Source organism: Ochotona curzoniae, unplaced genomic scaffold (genome assembly GCF_017591425.1).
Source record: "Ochotona curzoniae isolate NIBS_2020 unplaced genomic scaffold, NIBS_Ocur_1.0 contig_2723, whole genome shotgun sequence".
Classification (NCBI taxonomy): Eukaryota; Metazoa; Chordata; class Mammalia; order Lagomorpha; family Ochotonidae; genus Ochotona; species Ochotona curzoniae.
The window spans coordinates 14,091,289-14,107,067 of NW_024465573.1; the positions used below are offsets into that span (position 1 = coordinate 14,091,289).

At 34.9% G+C, this 15,779-nt stretch overlaps 1 protein-coding gene across 2 annotated transcripts in view; it reads left to right on the forward strand.

Moving 5' to 3' along the window:
• GRIA4 (glutamate ionotropic receptor AMPA type subunit 4) overlaps positions 1–15,779 on the forward strand; it is a 307,867-nt gene that overhangs the window by 287,926 nt on the left and 4,162 nt on the right. Inside the window, exons 15-16 of one of the 2 annotated variants that reach the window (XM_040977238.1) lie at positions 10,851–10,965; positions 13,117–13,251. In XM_040977238.1, the coding sequence (XP_040833172.1) occupies positions 10,851–10,965; positions 13,117–13,251 (250 nt within the window). Of the gene's footprint in view, positions 1–5,125; positions 5,241–10,850; positions 10,966–13,116; positions 13,252–15,779 lie in introns of both variants that reach the window. The other variant, XM_040977237.1, reaches the window with a different exon arrangement.

The window sequence follows — 15,779 nt, forward strand, 5'->3', positions numbered from 1 at the left end:
TTGCCCATAAGGGATTCCAGCATTGCAGGAGGGATCTTAACTCAATGCTACACAACTTTGGCCCCCCTAAATAAGCAATTCTATAAAGCCTTTATATTACAGAATAATTGAGACAGGGGTTTTGTTTGTAGCTAATTTTCAAAGTATCATTGTGCATCAGAGAGAATTTTGAGTGGGTGAGAAATCCAGACTAGTCCTAATTATTCATAATCCCCCATCCAGACATAATGATTGTGTTTTCCTACACCAACTGATATTAAATATACATAGTTTATTCAAAGATTAAGATCAAAATGAATGCACGTATTATTTCTTTTTTCATTTAACATCGAAGGTATTTCTCAATGCCATTAAAAGGTTGTAATGATTGTAAAATTTTTTGTCATATAAATTGTTGGTGCTTACCAATACTATCATGTCAGGAGCTTTCTCAAAATCATGCAGACACGTTATACCCCGCAAGGATGTGCGGTAGTAGGGCTCGGTCTGGCATTTCTTATGTGTAATAAGTGCCTCTGATACCCAAATCAAGCTTGAAAACTGGAGATACTAGACTTATTTCTCCTCTCCTTTCAAACTTAACTATTTTTTGTGTATTTTAATGCATTAGTATGCTATAATATTTATTATTAGTTATTTTGCCAGTATCTTTAGGATAAAGAGCAAGAATTTAAAAAACAAAAAGCTTTTGCTACATAATGACAGTACTTACATAAATTAAAGACAGTATTTACATAAATTAGTATTTCCCTTCTTTCATGATCTCACCCATGTGTGAGCAGGTTCATCTTATCAGCTCTTTGACTAGACTGATGTTATCATTCTGCCTACCTTTCCAGTATGAGCAAAAAAAAATGAACTTGAATTAAATTCACCCTAGTTTAATTATAGGAAAGATTTAATTATCTTTGTATAATTTCTATTTCTTCCAATATAAATTATCCACCAATTCTGATTGCTCATTTTACAGAAATTTTTTGATGCTTTATGAAATGTATTCTTTATTCCACCAAATTTTTAAGTTTTACAATTTATTAAAGATCATTTAAAAAAAAACATGTTCAGGTAAATATTCAGCATATTTGATGCCTGATAAATATTTTACACAGTTTGTACACACACACACACATATATATACCATATATATATATATATATACACCCCATATATGTGTGTGTGTGTGTCTATATGTATCACACAGATACACACATTTTATGGGGAGACTAGTATGAAAAGGAATCCCAATGAAGGCAGTACTACTTACAGCTAGGTAGATTTCTTTCTGCATTACTAATGGATACTTTCTTTTGAGGATAGAGATGTAATAGCACCATTACTTAGCAATTAAATATATTGTATTAGCTTCCTACACTACTGACATCACAGGCAGCAATAAAATACTCATCCAATTAAGTGAAATGGAACTGCATTTACCTAATCAAACAGAAGACATTTCAAATTATTATGTGTTCAAACTAAATATTCTTTGCTTGTTCTATGGGCAGATGTTGACTAAATCCAAAGGTTATATTATTAGTCCTTTATGGTAACATTTATAAGTCTAGAAAATCATAAAAATGCTAGTACACTGAACTTAAGCTTAGGTTTTTTAAAATTCGACCTGTCTACTGAGACATTTACTAGATTATAGTCAAATACATTACCACTAGAGAAATTAGACTATGAGAAATATGGATTAGCAGTAAATATAAGGCATAAAATAAAGTACAATAGCATATTCAGATCTATAGAATTTGATGACAAATGATTCATGCAAGGTGAAGCAATAACAGATCAATGGATTAGCCTGGATTAATCATCCTTTTTTATTCAAATTAAATTTTTTATTGTTAATAACATTGTATTATGTGATACAGTTTTATAGGCACTGGGATTACCCCACCCCTCCCACAACACTCCCCCCATGGTGGATTCCTCCACCTTGCTGCATAACCACCGTTCAAGCCTTTTTATAAGAAAACTTTACTTTGCTCTAAGTTAATTTACTCACAGTTAATCAATTGTGAAAGTTTAATTTTTTTAATGCTGGTCTCCATCATAAGCTTTTGTTCTGTGTCGTATTTCAACAAGATCTTGTTAGCAAGCTTGAGTCCTGGTTACTAAAGCAATGCAGTATGGATTTTTTCACTTTTTCAAAGTTGATTAAAGGAAATTTCAGGAATAAATATCCCTGGATTTTTCAGAAGTCCTGGGATATCACCAGATGAGAATTTTGTTTCCAGCCCTGAATCAAGTTTCCCCTCGTCTCACCTCTGGGAAACAACTATTTGGGGATAGCTTTTCATTGTCTAGAGTTTTCTCCTAAGGCATAAGCAGCAAGAGCAACTAAAACCTGATCTTTTTACCTGGGTCCTACTTCAGTCTGTAAAAGGTCATTGTCAACACACCTGGGTTCTCCAGAGTCATTACCACAGCCATCAAGAATAGGATAACTTACTGTTTCTCCATCCTCTGACTTATTTTAATGAAAAATAGTTCATTTTAGTTGACTTTATTCTGTAAAAGCTTCACTTATTACAATAAGCAGAGTAATTAATGTAAAAAGTGGTCCACTACGCTTTTGTTCTCTCTCTGCTTGGGAGAGCACTGCTAAGGCTCACCCGATGCTTTAGGGTAAGAATATCCCTTATAGTCAATGTGAGTGTCTGACATGGATTATGAGGTCAATGTCTGAAATCTATAGAACGGGATTTCAAAGCAGTAATGACAGATGCTGCACCAAGGATCTGTTTCCTGGGTTTTCCATGGCCCAGCCTTTGGATCTTTGGCTCTATTAATATTACTCCTTCAACTTTCTCATTTTGGTTGGAAGAAAAGTATTTCAACCTAGTGATATGCACATATTTTCAAGATATTTTGCAGTTACAATGTAATTCATTCCATAGACTAGAACATATATCTAAGTAGTCATTATATATATATTCTATGCTGCAGTCAAAACTGAAATCTTTCAAGGGTTAGATTTACACATATTATAGAAGGAATCGTCAGACAATTGTAAAACATAACAGGAACTTTATGATGCAAAGAAATATTGAAATACGATAGAATGTTCTTCAATGATTAATTACAGAATATCTTCAATGCTTCATTAATGTAAATTTCACACAGGATGCTATTAAGTGGTCCTGATTGAGGGACGTCCTTCTGTAGGGAAGCTGTGTGGATTGTGTATAATATAAGCCAAATGTATAAAAAGATATATATGGATAGCAGTGTGAAACTAAATTGGTTTTACATGGCCTATTAGAAAGACAATGTCCTAGAATGATTTTGTAGAAAGCTTGATTCAGTTTTCTCAAGATAAAGCTTTTTTTTTTTTCTTATCCATTCCTTTATTTTGCTTTTTTACTTTCTGTTGTGCTGTGAAACTATCTTTGGGTATGGCTAATACTGATAACCCTGTTAAATAACCCTCTCATGAATGGTTTTGGTTTTGGTTTTATCCAAGGAATTGTCTAAACCAACATATGAAATAATTGGAATATCAGTTAATAAAAAACTACCATGGAATCTTTGAAGCTAAAATAAAAATAATTTTCTCTAAAACCAAACATTTTGAGAAGTCAGTTTTAATTCATTAAAAGATACATTTATGCAGTTTCTCATAGAAGAAAATTGAATAATTTATTTTTTTTCAACAAAATGTTTAAAATAAATTCTTTTGATTATTAACTCATTTTTGTGTTTTAATCTGGTCCTTTTGGTGATTAAAACTGACAACCTAGTATTGTTCACTTCAGGAAATATGTTAACGCTTTTACACCACTAATGTATCTCTTCCTAGGGCATTTGGGAACAGCTGTTTAATTAGCAATAACACACAAAAGAGCTAATGCTCTGTAAGTGTGGTCTACCCGCAGGAGGCGTTTACTCTCCAAAGGGGATCAGACCATCACAATTGTGGAAAAGAACATTGTTTATCTGAAATTTGACCACCTTTTAAGAGAATAACAACTTGAATTCGCTTGTTAGTGGGAAAATATCTGGTGCATTTTATTAGTCACCTAAATAACATTTCACTTGCAAATCATGTTATTTTTTAATGTGGTTACTTTGCTTCATTTTCTCTACAATTCCTTTGGCATTAAAGAGTCATCAAACGGTGTGACTATGACACACACTACAAGTATCTATTCTTTAGATTTAACAGAGATTTCATTAAATGCTGGGAAAAAAAGACTCTCGAAAAAATTAATGAGTCATTAAAAAACTGTAACTTCAAAGCAGGAAAGAAGCCAAATGCATGGGAAGCAAAAGCCCACATTTTTTTTTTTTTTTAGTCCTCATAGAAAATAATTAGATTGTACTGCCCTTTTTTCCCTATGAAGATAACATGGAGAACATCTGATCTAAGGCGTTTGCAAATTCCCCATCACATGCAGCATGACGTCCTCGGGTCTAATGACTTAATTTAGGTAATCAAATTGGACATGCACTCCTAATTTCTAAACTACGACCTAATGCCTTTAAAATCAACGCAAAATGTAGATGGAAGAACTTATCTGCCAGAACTACTTCTATCTCTTTACTATCCTATGAAAATGAATAAAGCTAATAATCCCAGATTCCAAGACATGCTAAATGAACAAAATACACCCACATAACTGATAAAGCGAATAATAATTGAGCCATACTGTTGGTTGTTGGGGCAAAAGTCCACAAAATTATAGTGGCTGGCTTGTTTTTTTTTTTTTAACTCCATTTTATTTTTCCTTCTGGGAACGCATTTTCATTTTTTCTCTTTGGTTCTTCAACATTTTAGAGGAAAAGGAATTCAAAACACAATTCTTTCTCAATGGCTAGAAAACTCATTTGTTAGTGCTTTGCCAGGGGAAAAAAAAATCTCATGTAATTGGTGGTGATGTTATTCAACAATAAACAGACTGTGAAAATAAGCAGCACCAAACACTGCATATTTAATATATTTGAAATTAGTTATAATTGCCTTTGGCTTGGATGCTGGCCGAAGGGACCGCAGGATGGCAAAATGAGAGGTTTATTTAGCGGCTGGGAGAAGCTTATAAACAAGCTTAAGTCCTCATTCCTTCTAACATCTTAACAGCTGTGCAGTTTCTTACAAAATATGTTTTATCGTTTCAAGAAATGCTGTTAACCTCGCAGTTTTAAAACTGAATGAACAAGGCCTCTTGGACAAATTGAAAAACAAATGGTGGTACGACAAAGGAGAATGTGGCAGCGGGGGAGGTGACTCCAAGGTTAGCCTCAATGTCACCAAAAGCGGGTAAACAGTATGTAAAGTAATAGGTGCATCTGCTGGGAGACTTGAGCTCTGTATCCTCTGTTACCGCTTGGACTGCTGGTCAAGTTCCTTCACAAACCAACGTATGCAATTACTGTCAAAGCAAAAATATTCGCAACTGTTATCTCTCTGGGTGCTCAGTAATCATTTTACTGAAAGAACTGGTGCATGTCTCCACTCTGAGAAGGCTGCGGATCACACATTTTTGTTACTATGAATCTCAGTTTGGGAAAGCTGGTAGGGATGCAACTTTCTGGAAAAAGCAACTTAGTAAGCAAAGGAGCTAAGACTGTCTTTGTTGTTGTTTCACAATTACTTAACCAGAACTTCTACTGAGGGTGCTTAGGAAGCAGCAATAATCTGGTTCCTTCCAGATCTGTCTGGACTGTCTGCACAGAAAGTTTATTTTATGAAAGACTCTCAGGTTTCCATTAGAGAGCAAAGCAAATATAGTTATAACCTAGATATTTTCTGCTTTCCATACATGGATCAAATAATGAAATGGAAAGGCTACAAAAACAAGGGTAGCTTGGGTTTTCTTCACTTCATCCATGTCCCATTTCCAGCTTCATGGAATGACGGGAAGCGTTTTTTGTTTTAATTTATTTTATTGAATCAGGAAGCAGTGCCCAAGGAAAATAAAAGCTATGCAAATAATACATTACAATTAGTGTCTCAGAACTATCCTCTTTTGTATCATTGTTTATAGACGAAATGGAAACAATTCACTTCAGGAAAACTCTGATTGTTATCCTCAGTTCTATGCAAACATAATGAAAAATTCGAAGTACTGTGCATTTGCTTTGATTTCAAATTCCAGAAATTATTCCAAAAAAGTTCTGCTTAGCTTCAGGCTCTTTTTTTTTTTTTAAAAGATTTATTTTTAAGATGTTTATTTTTATTGGTGAGCCAGATTTACAGAGAAAAGGAGAGACAGAGAGAAAGATCTGTTTGCTGATTCACTCCCAGGTGACCACAACGGCCACAGCTGAGATGATCTGAAGCCAGGAACCAGGAACCTCTTTTGAGTCTTCCAAGAGGATTTAGGGTCCCATAGCTTTGGGCTGTCCTCAACTGCTTTTCTGGGGCCACAAGCAGTGAGCTGGAAGGGAAGTGAAGCAGCCGGGACACAACCCGGCACCCATGTGGGATCCTGGCACATGCAAAACTAGGACTTTAGCCACCAGGCAACCACGCCAGACCTGTTCAGATTCTTGAATAGGCTATAAATGATCTCACGTGATCATCCAATCTACAAAATGATGCAATGGCCAATTTTCAGGGAGTACAGGTAACACTTGCTGTGTCAACTTCTTCTGAGTCCTAATTGAAAATCCTCCAAAATGGAACTCACTTATATATTCCATCAATAACCAGCATTTCTCAGGAAGAGGAAATTCCAAAATTTGTAGAAAATGAATTTGAAACAGGGAATATGCTTTCCTTGAAATTTTTAAAGACTCTTCATAGACATTTTAGCTTTGGTTTATGTGCCATATCCCGGCTTGTTCTATTATTTGGAGCCTCAACTTAGCTAGAATTTTATGATAGCTTATATAAACATATAAGCAAACATATAAAATGATCCATCTCAATGGAAATTAGAAATATCAGAGATGTTTCATAACAGCATGAGATAAAATTAAAATAAATAAAATAACAGAATTTTTTTCCAGAGAAAAATGAACAAACAAAATGGAAATATTTATGCTGAAAAAAAATTCCATGACAAGAATTGCTGGAATTTACTTAAATGAAAAACTAGATAATTCAGTCAGATACAATCAGCTTTTGTCCAACACAGTGACTGGTATACCATGGACAGTAAATAAATATTTGTTGTCCAAAAGAAAGAATAAGTATCTAATCTTATAGTTCACAGAATCAAACTGAATCTTCTTTTAGATATATAGTACGTTCATTTTTCTCAAATTCAAACTGTAAAACTAAAACATTATTTTAAATTTTGACAAGTAGCTTCCCAAAATATAATTAAAAATTGCTGTGAAATTTTTCCCCAAATGAAGACATAGTGTGTTTTATTTCCTCTCAGGAACTTGCTTTTCCTATTTAAAAAAAAAAAAAATCCCCAAAGGCTTTATATTGATGTAAAAGGTTGCTGCAGTCTACATGTTAATAATGCCCTACTCTGAGTCTGTAATAAAAAATGACGTTTTCAACAACCTGACCTAACTTAGATCAAAGTAAATTACCAGGAGGCAGTTGTTGCTTTCTCATTTTTCATTTTGTACCTTCTTTGGGTGACTGATTTCTTCTTACCTCATCTGGCCTGATCGACCTCAAAAGAGGAAGAACAACAAGGAAAATGCTGAGCTGAGGAGCGCAGCCAGCTCCTAAGCCTTCGGTGTGCACAAACTCAAACTAGAAGAGAGCAATGCTGCCGAGGTTCGTGTAGAAGGAAAACATACAGTGAGCTCAGCATAAGATGCTGAAATCCTGGCTTCTCTAATTTGGAATATGGAACCTTGGTAGGAGGACACTAACTTCAATAAAAATGATTTGCATAATGTAGGAGAAAACATGGAAACCTGTACCACACGTGAAAAAGTTCCTGCAAGGAGACACTTGGCCTACCTGTCGTTCACAGGCCTCTAACTGGGGTGGATATCTCCAACAAACTTCTTAAACATCAGCTTTATTTATGCATTCTGCTAATACCTGTGGAGAAAAAGAGATTTAACTCACTATGATTTCATTTAAGCAACAATCAAACTGTTAGGTTCCTAGAGGCAGCTCCTTACACCCACTCCACTACCATTGATCAGTTAGAATCGCCATATCCTGGCAGCCACTCCAGCAGCAGGACCTTCTGCCCATGCCAAGACTTCGCCAAGGGGCTTAGCACTGAAATGCAAAAGGATGCAGGAAAGAATCCACACATAAATGAAATGAATTTTAAGAAATAAAGGCACAGTTAAGAACATATAATTAGTTTGAAAACTCATTTCTTTGATCACATTATTATAATATGACCATTTCGTCTTGAAAAACAAGTATATTGTTTCTTGTAAATGCAGAAATATGCTAGCTGACAATGAACCTATTTTAGAGTACCAATTGCAAGTTTTAAAATGCATTTTCCTCTTTGGTTGATGTAGTATGGTTTAGTTTAAGGACAAATCTTGTACAGACTCTTGTATCAGTGTAAATTATTTAATGGTAATTCCTGACCAAATTTTGGCAAAAGGTTATGGCCATCAAACATCCATAGCACTAAAAAGAGGCTTAAAAAGTTACCAGTATCTTCTACTTTAAGCTGCTCTCTAATTATATATATTAAAATATGTGCATTTAGCGAAGTATATATTGTATTTATCTAAAACTAATTTTACTATGATTTCTAAATAATGTATTCTCTAGGAATATTTAATTCCTGTTTTGTAATTCAGTACTTTCCTGATAGTTTGAAGAATACAACCCCATTCTTCATGTTAATATGTGCTAAAATTATGAAGGACCTACTTCTATTCACCATAAGTATGCGTAACTACGTAAAAACAAAGGGAGTAGTACGGAAAATGTGCATTTGTTAGCAGGAAAAAGCAAGAGAAGAAAAAAAAGATGATAAGTAAAACCACTAAGGCAAGCTCAATCTTGGATGGCTCTCCCAGGAAAGAATTCTGTGTTCAGTGCTTGGCATTCCATCAGTTGAACAGTTAGTATGATTAGTAATAATCTTCTAGTATTCAAAGTGCCACTTTCTACTTCCTCTCTAAAGCCACGCCACTGGAATGGATAGCCGAAGATACAAAGAAGCCAGAAGCAAGAGGGGCAGAGGTGTGCTAGGAAGTCCTTAAGAGCCAGAGATGAGCCAAGGCAGTCTCACAGATTTCCCTTTAACCATTTTTTCTAGAAGCAGCATGCATAATCCTTGTCTTTTCATATCTCAGTGCTCCACCTCCCAGCCACCCCATTCAAGAAGCATTACACAATGTTAATATAATTTACCTACAGGTTTGTTAAAATCTCTATGGCAAGCTAGCTTTGGAACGAATAGTCATCTCAATGAAAAAGCTTGCTTTGTATCGATTCAAAATAATTTTTAAATTACAAGATTTGGGGGGGGCACCTACTCTTAGTCAAGATATTCTGTGGAATGTTGTTTTAAAAGAAAAAATGAGTTATGATTTGCACTCTCAAGGGATTCACCGTTCACCAACCAACCTCCAGGTGGGCTTTGTAACAGCCACTTGAGAAAACAAGGCAGTGGTGGTGCTCAAGTCCTGACTGATCGCATTCCTAGCTGTTTAACCAGATGGGTTAAGCTCTGTGCTCTCATTTTGTTTGTGAAGTGAGAGTAGTGGCAATAAATACGGAACAAGCTTTTGAATAGTGCCTGGTCGTCAGTAAGTTCTCAGTAAATGTTAGCTATTGTTCTATCATTAACACACTACCTAATTGTGTAGCTACGCTTATGAAGTTAATCCCCTAGTAATTAAACAAATTCGGGTTATGTTTTCCCAAATGCATTCTACAGTTCCTGAGAGAAGTGAGGCAGAGGCAGTGTGGTCAGAACAAATGACTGTGGTATTGAGAAAGGCCTAGAGAAAGGCAGCAAGTTTTTGGCAAAATGGAAACAAAAAAAAAAACCCATCGAGTACAAAAAACGGTATCAATAACAGATCCTAGAACTTCCTGCTTCTCATCCATCTCCTTGTTTTAAATGATCAGTGAGAATAAAAATTGAAAGAGTTGTTGGGTTACCCCAAATATTGAGGGTGAAATACAACTGACATCCTGCTCCTTGAGATTCCCTCTGCAGCATTCACTGTTGAAATGAAAATCAAAATGAAGAGTGGGACTTTGTAGTAAAGCCATATATCCAGAAAAATTACGGTTACCCATAGAGTGTCATTACCATAGAGTGGTAATCACTTCACAATTGCTTCTGCTGATATTATTTAGGTGAATAATTAAATTCAGATTATCAGCATGTGTTTATACTGGAAAATATTTATTCATACAGTTATCTTATGAGGGACTCCCTTCCCGGGCCGCCCTTGGTCTGTGGCACTGCACTAATTTATCTTTCAGTTAGGTCTCGGATGACAGCGGTGAAAGAGTCAATTCATGAAGGATATTGTAGACACTCTTTTATTAAGTAAAATCCCACTAACCGAATCCAAATATGTGTTAGAAATGAAACTGGTTCTATCTAGCTTCTACTCACACTCATCAACCTGCAACCACTTTCAATAATTTTGAAAGAGGGAAATCAAGAAATTTGTCTGTTTTGAATGACTGACACATTTATGTGGGAAAAATTGACAATGCTCAAGAAGCCCAACCCAGGCCAATAGTTTTGGATTCACAGTAATTGCATACATTTTATTTAAAACTCCTCCCTAGCAGTATGTGCCTGTTACCTAAAGCGATGGAGCAGGCCCCAGTTTTATGTCTGATTCTAAACCTGGGCCTACAGTACAAGACATAGCACCCACTGTGGCCTCTGCTCTGTCACTTTGCCATGCGATTCTAATGTAGTTTGACTTGAATAACATAAAATAACATATATAATGTTATTTATGTTATTTTCCACGTGAAGAACTCCTGTAAACCTTGCCGTTTTGAAACTCAGTGAGGCAGGCGTCTTAGACAAGCTGAAAAACAAATGGTGGTACGATAAAGGTGAATGTGGACCCAAGGACTCTGGAAGCAAGGTCAGTCGCTGCAGTTCGGGGCCTCCTCTTGTGTTCACAAAGCAGTAAACGGGAGCGATTGTCAAACGCATTGCCAATAATCGTGAAAATTGAACATTTCCCTATACTCTCAGCCACTGCCTAATTTGAAACTAACGCCATAAACTTCAAAATTTCAAAATTTAATATCCAAGATTTCAAATTTGGGGTCTGCAGACTGCTCCCCAAGAGTAAGACTTCTAAATAAACTTAAATTATCTGTCAAAATAGATAAAATCATAAAATTCCTTATATTACCCTCAAAATTGCGTACCACTAATAAAAGTAACGCTTCTAGTTTAGATTTCTGTTTGTTTTCCAAGATGAAAACCAGAAACTCTCTTATTTCAAGAATGATGCATTCTTAAAACAGGATATGAGAAATTGACTGTAGTTTCTCAGAAAAAGAGAATCTTAAAATATTAAATTAAAGCTTGTTCAGAAGTTGAGTCCTTTGCTACTGTCTTGCCAAGCATTCCACTTTAGTTTGAAGAGATTGTTATTTCTGTGCTGAGAGACCCACAGAGTGAGTCTTCCAGCTCTATTCTCCCAACTGACATTATTTTAATAGTTATATTTATGAATAAGAACCTTAATTCTAAGATCTATCCATGAATTGTTTCTGAACAATGATGGAAGATATTGGCCTAATTCTGTTAGACGCAAAGGAAAGTAATTTAAAAACAAGGACTTCTTTTTTCTAATGAAAAAGAGTAGCAAGTTTATCCATGATGCTAAGTATTTACATGTTACTAGACTGTAGTAACAGTTCCAGAAAAACATATCTGACATCTTGTTTCTTTTTTCCTGTATCTTCTTCAAGAAATAAAATAAATGATTGATTATTTTAAGAGATTAAACAAGTTACTGATTTAAATGTGAGAGTTAATTCGTTTCTAGACAAAAGTAGGGTAACTGATTGCTTTTCAAGTTTTATCCCATTGCTTTCATCATTTCTGTCTACCTTTGAACCAGAGTGGAATGAGGCAAGGGTGACCAGAAAAAATAAATATAAAGTTGGATCAAGTCCTGATGTAAACTCAGGGAAGCTTAAAAACGGAAATGTGATGGCAGAGATGACGTTGCCTTAAACGTTTTGGCTGCATGAGCTATCATGCCCAAGTAAAGAGGCTGCAGCAGAGCTGTTGGGTTAAACGCCCTGCCGACAAAGCTGGTCAGCAGTTTAACTCACCTTTTGGACAATTTGTCTATAAGAAAGTGATAGCCATCAAGTCCCTATGAGATTATTTACCAAAACAGTTTTTGGTATAAAGTCATATAAATAGTATACTTGAGTTTATTTAAAATTTTGAATTCTTATAACTTTGTATTTTCTAACCCCTAGTCTTGACCCCCTCAGGAACTATTACATGTTATTGTGTGTGCTAGAGCTCTGAAGAATGATATCCCTAAAATATTAACTGCCTAAACACTTTTGAGTGGAAGTGAAGCATTTCTAAACCAAAGTGATTATGCTTATCCATATATAAGTAATTTTTCAAAGACCAAGGTAATATGCATGCTTTTAGAAATTATCTAAAATGTAAGAATTACCTGAATAATAAGCATGTAATACACCTAAAACATATATAATATGAAAAAGTGACATATTTTCATTAAATTTCCTGTATAAATATAACTGCAAGAATAAATTATGTGTATCCTGGCACATTATTTACATATACTTGGTAAAGAGATAATGAGCAAAATGTGAAACTAGGAGCTTAAAAAGTCTTAGTTTCTTAAGTAGGAAATGAGAAGTTGTGTTTATTCAAGAAAAATCACCAATATTAAAAGTATGTTTTAAAGGAAGAAAAGCTAAATTCCTATGCAGTTCAGTGTTAAACTTTTCCCCTTCCAACTTAATAATAAGCCCAGTACTATCACCCTATGAAAACATACAAATGCTTAAATATGGCTAAGAGTAGTGGATTTTGTGGTATTTTTAATAATAGTAAAATGTTACAGATTTTACTTAATGTAATTACATATAGTTTATTGATATCGTAATTTTACTATATCACTGACTTATACTTCATTTAAATAATTAAATGACTGTTTGAATTTCATATGTTCTTATACCTTTAGTCGTGACATTTCCACAGTTAACAGAACTGTCTTTATCCCCCCCAGGACAAGACGAGTGCCTTGAGCCTGAGCAACGTAGCAGGCGTCTTCTACATTCTGGTTGGCGGCTTGGGCTTGGCAATGCTGGTGGCTTTGATAGAGTTCTGTTACAAGTCCAGGGCAGAAGCGAAGAGAATGAAGGTGGCAAAGAGTGCACAGACTTTTAACCCAACTTCCTCGCAGAATTCCCAGAATTTAGCAACCTATAGAGAAGGTTACAACGTATATGGAACCGAAAGTATTAAAATTTAGGGGTAGGATTTAGGGCCTACGACAGTGAGTGGGCGATGCATTCTGTGAACGCAGTGTTGTGACCTGTTTGTCCAGTGGTGGTATTGCTTGCTTCTAATTAGAGCTTTATATTTTTGAAAATTTCAGTGCAAAATGGTTCGATTTTCTTTGGCTGCAGATGTACTGTTTGAAACTTTATGTTGCCAATAGATATCTGCATTGCAAGGGTCAGAAGATAAGAGCAAATGGAAATTGCTCTACAAAATCATTTACGTATATTCTAGTTGCAATTTGGGCACATTTGAAAATTAGTTCTGGGCTTCCTTGCATACACACAAGGCAAATCTCTGTAATAGCAATTTTACAGTACACATTAGGAAGCACCAAAAGCTACACCATTGTCTATTTTGTAGCAAGGGCCTACAGTTTCCTGAGACAAAAGTACATGTAAGAACTCCAAGACACGTCATACATACTCAGTGAATTTCAACTCCAAATCTAATTCGTTTTACATGAGTCATCATCCTATATTTTCAAACCTGGAATCTCCACTATTTGTTCAGAGAGCAGTAGTCCTTGAACCAACTCTTCAGGGAGAGTCATCAGGTGAATTTTGATCGCAGTTCATCTTGGGGAAGTGAAATTCAGCATTTACACTCTTTCAGTGTTACTGAAGTGGATGATCATTTTGGCAATACCGCAGCTTTCCCATCTAAGATGTCAGTAAAGAAGTATACCTGTTCCAAAGGGAAATACAGTATAAGATACAAAAAAAATCCATTGAGTTATGATTTTTTCATTTTGATTTCTTTTAAACAAGCCACATCAGCCCTAGTTATTCACATCTTCTCACCACGTCACCAGAAAAAATTGTAAGCATTTAGTGGAAGTATAGTAGATTGAAGATCGTTCTGTAAAGGATTGAAATGTCCACTTCTTTGATCCAAGTATAGAATGTGGCTTTAAAATAAGATCTGAATGGATTTGTTATTGCTCTTTCTGAAATTGTGTCTCTAAAATCAATTTTTTTTAAATTATGCACAATAGCTTACTGAGTAGGCTGCTCATTCTGATTACAGTGATGAATGAGTCTTCAAACCTCCAAGATTCAGTACTTAATGTACCAGAGACACAAAACAAATTTGACTTTAGCAAGATATATGTCAGAGGTTGTGCTAGGTAAACCGGATGTTGATATTTATTTATATAAAAGTTATTGAAATACTTGTTACTGTACTAAAACAAAGAACAAAGTCATCTGGTCATTTTTATTAACATCTAATTGTTATCACCCATTATCTAGAAATGAATGATGAGAACAAATGCCAGTAGAAATTCTTAAAATGATTCTTTCCCAATTTTGAAAAAAATAATTCAGAACTAAATATTCAACTTACTCATATGAATGCATTTTGAGAATGTCTTCCAATAGCAAAACAACAAGCTGGATGATGATGTCAGGGCATTTTAGCCATTTCATCCTGCTGTGTACTGAGTTGGAGAGTTTCTAAAACTAAGAAAACATTTGCCATTCTTTTCTGGCTAATTATTTGGACTTCATGCTGAGAAGAATTATTTAAAATGCCCATAAACTGTTTTGCTAATAATGAGTTAATAACACTGACTTGTTTGTCCTAGCAAAAGCATGAGCAAATTCCAACTAGAAGGAAGCAGAGAAAGGAAAGGGTATTTTAAAAATCTAAAAAGAAATATTCATAAATGTTAGTTCACTACTAAGCTCTGGGAGATTGCTTAAAAGAAATATAAACTCACAGATTATGTGTGGGCAAGGTATGTGTAGTAATGCTTTCTGAGTCAGAATTTGCCATTAAAGTTCATTGTATTAATTGCCATTGGAATATATTTGCAGTTTTAAAACAGTAAGCTCTTTTTAAAAAGAAAGCATTCATATGTATTTGGCTTTTTAAACGATAATGGCATTCACTATAAAGGAAATGGCCTGCCCCAGTAGAAAAGATCTGAGCCTAAGTAGTTTTTAACTGTATTCTAAAATTAAGTGGCTTCTTCCTTTAAATAGTCCCATTGACCATCATTATGCCAACAGACTGGCGATTTAAATAATATTTTTCCACAAGCCTCCTAAACACCTTAAGTGTTCTGTTCATGGAAGAAGATGAACTGAAAAGTGATAATGTTTCGAAGGAACACATACAATTGCACTAAGAGTCACTAGCCACAATGATCAAACAAACCTAGACTAGAAAAATGTGCATGACAGCTTCCCAGTTTGACAGGCTCAACATGTTCATACAATAAAAACGGAGGTGACATTTTAAGGAACAGTCACGATATGAAAACACAGGGTATACAATGTTCAAATAAATTCAAACAGAAATAGGGTGTTACCAAAGTTCCATGGTTAAAATAATCAGTTAAATTAATTCGTAAAAAAGGAGGTAGTATTTCAGATATATGAT